The following is a 2,860-nucleotide window of genomic DNA, read 5'->3' on the forward strand; positions in this document are numbered from 1 at the left end:
GGTAAGACTTTTTTAAATTAAAAGAAAATTATAATAATTAGAAATTCTTTAAAAAAATTGTACCAGTTAGAGTTGTTAAAATCTTCAGAAAAAAATCATGCAATATGACGTCTTTTTCATTAACTATTTTTTAAAAAACGGTAAAATTATTCATGAAAGTACGCTATTTTTACTTTAATGATGCGTCGTTAAACAAGACTTATATCCATCCTTCTATTTTTTAAAAAGAAATGCTCCTGAATTTTTAAAAATTCTTATACTCAAGAATTTATTCACTATCCGTTCATGGTTCTTACAATGATAACATTAATTTGAGGGAAACTAATGAGTTGAATACTGTGTTGAAGATGCTCAAAGACAGCCTTGTGAAGTTGAGTATCCCCAAATAAAAGTGTAAGCAGCAATTTTAGTTAAACTGAAAGCAACAGATACTTAAAAGACAGACACATGATTTGTAAATTCTAAGCACAGACAAATCCAGATGGAACCTTCTTCCCACAAGCATTGATGAGCAAAGTAAGAGCGACAGGAACTTTGAGCTTCACAGATCCCATCACATTGGCTTTAATAGCAGTGCACAAACACAGTGCCGCTTCAAGATCAGCGAGACCTTTCACCACGGTGCAGCACTTTTCGCTTGGTTTACTCCCAATTACTTCTTTTACCAATCCTAACCAACTTCCACAAACACCAAACTTTAGCGTATTGATGGGGCATTTCTGCGGTGCAGTGGAAGGTGGAATAGTGGATTTTGGAGGACAAGGGAGATTATCCGTTGCAATACAACTGATGAAAAATAAATTGAGCAGGATAAAACTGCAACCCAACTTTGAGTCCTTTGAATTCATTTTCTTCAAACGAAATTCCCATCATGGAAAGAGAAGATGTTCAAGTTAAAATGACAAGATATGGCAGTTTCTAACTAGCTGGATTCCGCAAAAGGATAGGTTGTGTTGAATTTGTGGCCTAGACTGAACCATGAATGGATAGTGATCTAGCTCATTTTTGTCACTTGTAGTTGGTTTTGGCATCAAATAATATGTTGAAACTGTGGACTATTTTACTCTAAGAGTAAGTCTAGACATATAGGATAACTCTTACATTATAAATTTATTAAATAAATTACAATAAAGAAGATGATACAAGATAAAATTATAAATAAGTATTTGGATTAATATAATTAATAATTTAAGAATGATAATGTTTTAAAAATATATAGTGATTAAAATATTTAGAATATGTGAAACTTATAGAGGCAAACTTATTCACACATTGATTACACTTCCTAAAAATATGTGAAACTCTAAACTCAATCCTTTTATAGAAAGACAAAACATTTATTCTATCTACTACTTATACTTCAAGAAACAAGATGTAACTGCATAGAAGAGAAAGCAAGGCATACCACGGTAGAGTCCCTTTCCATCCATAATCGATAATATCCAACTTATTGAGCTTGTTCAATAACAATGATAGCTTCCATGAATTCAACAAAAATATACGATTGAACACCGAAGAAGGAAGAAAACCCATCAACAAACTTTTCCATATTGCCTTTAAAATTTCAGCACAAGCAACAAGACCCGAAGAACCCTTGACAACATTGTATTGACTTTAATTCAATAACCTTAGAGCAAAACTCCAAACAACCTGGAGATGTTTAAGATTTTCGTTAGCCTCTTGTTAATTACAAAAAAAATTAAAAATAGAAAAATCAAATATTTCATTGTTCATAGATTACTTAGAGGAGTTTCCAGAAATTCTAACATAGTTCTTTATTGTTTCAATAGCCATATGAGTGTTATAACTTCTTGCTAAAACTTGAGGTGATTTCTCATCCTCCAAGTCATCCAGACTGAGAAAGTAATAGTCGCAAGTCTAATAAGCTTAATTAATGGAATTTTCAAGGATTTAATATATATTAAATTCTCAGGAGACGTAATAATCATGAGGAGTCTCTTTCTTATCCTTTTTTTTTATGTCCTGTTTCTTAGCATGTTTGATCTTGGCTTCAGTAAGGAATTCCAATGGTGGTAGGGGATTTAATCTAATATAATAAATTCTCAGGAGAAGAAAAAGCCACTGCTGGAATCTCTTGTTGAAGCCAAGATCAAACCTACCAAGAAACAGAACATCCAAAAAAAAAAAGATAAGATAGAGACTCTTCATGATTATTACATAGCAAACATATAGAACAAATATTCACACCTCTCTACTGCACCTCTTTATTACTGGGAAATCTATTTTGTAAACTTTTCTAAAGAAATAGGGTCTTGATCGATGGAATAGAAGAAGACCAAATATTAGTTCCCAATCATATGAAACCCCAATATGAGAGAAAAAAACATCAAACAACTTTGTGATTATGAATACCTGAATCCTCTGGCATCCAATTAGGGACGTTCCTTCCACACAAAAAAATACCACATTATTTAAATTCTGAATTTCCGGAAAGATAGATAAGGGATAAGAGACTTACTAAGAAGAACTAGACCAAGCCAAGGCAACATTTGCACAAAGTTTTACTTGTTCATTAAAAGGAACCACCACAATAAGAGAAAAACATATAGAAGAACACGAGAGATCATTCTAGAAATTAATATCGAAACCAAATTCGACTATCCAAGTAATATTTTTAAGGATGACACCATATAAGTTTCTTATATGTGACAAAAAATGAAAAATTAGAATTTTTGGATACTTAGATATAAGGAATCTGGCTTTCAAAACATAGAATCAAGGCTTGTGACAATAAGCAAAATTCCATGCTAGCTACAAAAGATAAGCATGATTTTAAAATTATGACTTACAACCTGCCTTCCAACTTGAGTAAACAATGAGCATCAATAAATTCTTGATC

The 2,860-nt window shown here is 32.0% G+C and overlaps 1 protein-coding gene across 1 annotated transcript; it reads right to left on the reverse strand.

Moving 5' to 3' along the window:
* Window positions 1-241: 241 nt before the first annotated feature.
* LOC137826434 (putative lipid-binding protein At4g00165) lies at window positions 242-902 on the reverse strand. Its single transcript, XM_068632391.1, has one exon. It carries the CDS (start codon window positions 846-848, stop codon window positions 462-464), a length of 387 nt encoding a protein of 128 aa, XP_068488492.1. The 5' UTR covers window positions 849-902; the 3' UTR covers window positions 242-461.
* Window positions 903-2,860: the final 1,958 nt, after the last annotated feature.

This window comes from Phaseolus vulgaris, chromosome 8 (assembly GCF_000499845.2).
Source record: "Phaseolus vulgaris cultivar G19833 chromosome 8, P. vulgaris v2.0, whole genome shotgun sequence".
Taxonomy (NCBI): Eukaryota; Viridiplantae; Streptophyta; class Magnoliopsida; order Fabales; family Fabaceae; genus Phaseolus; species Phaseolus vulgaris.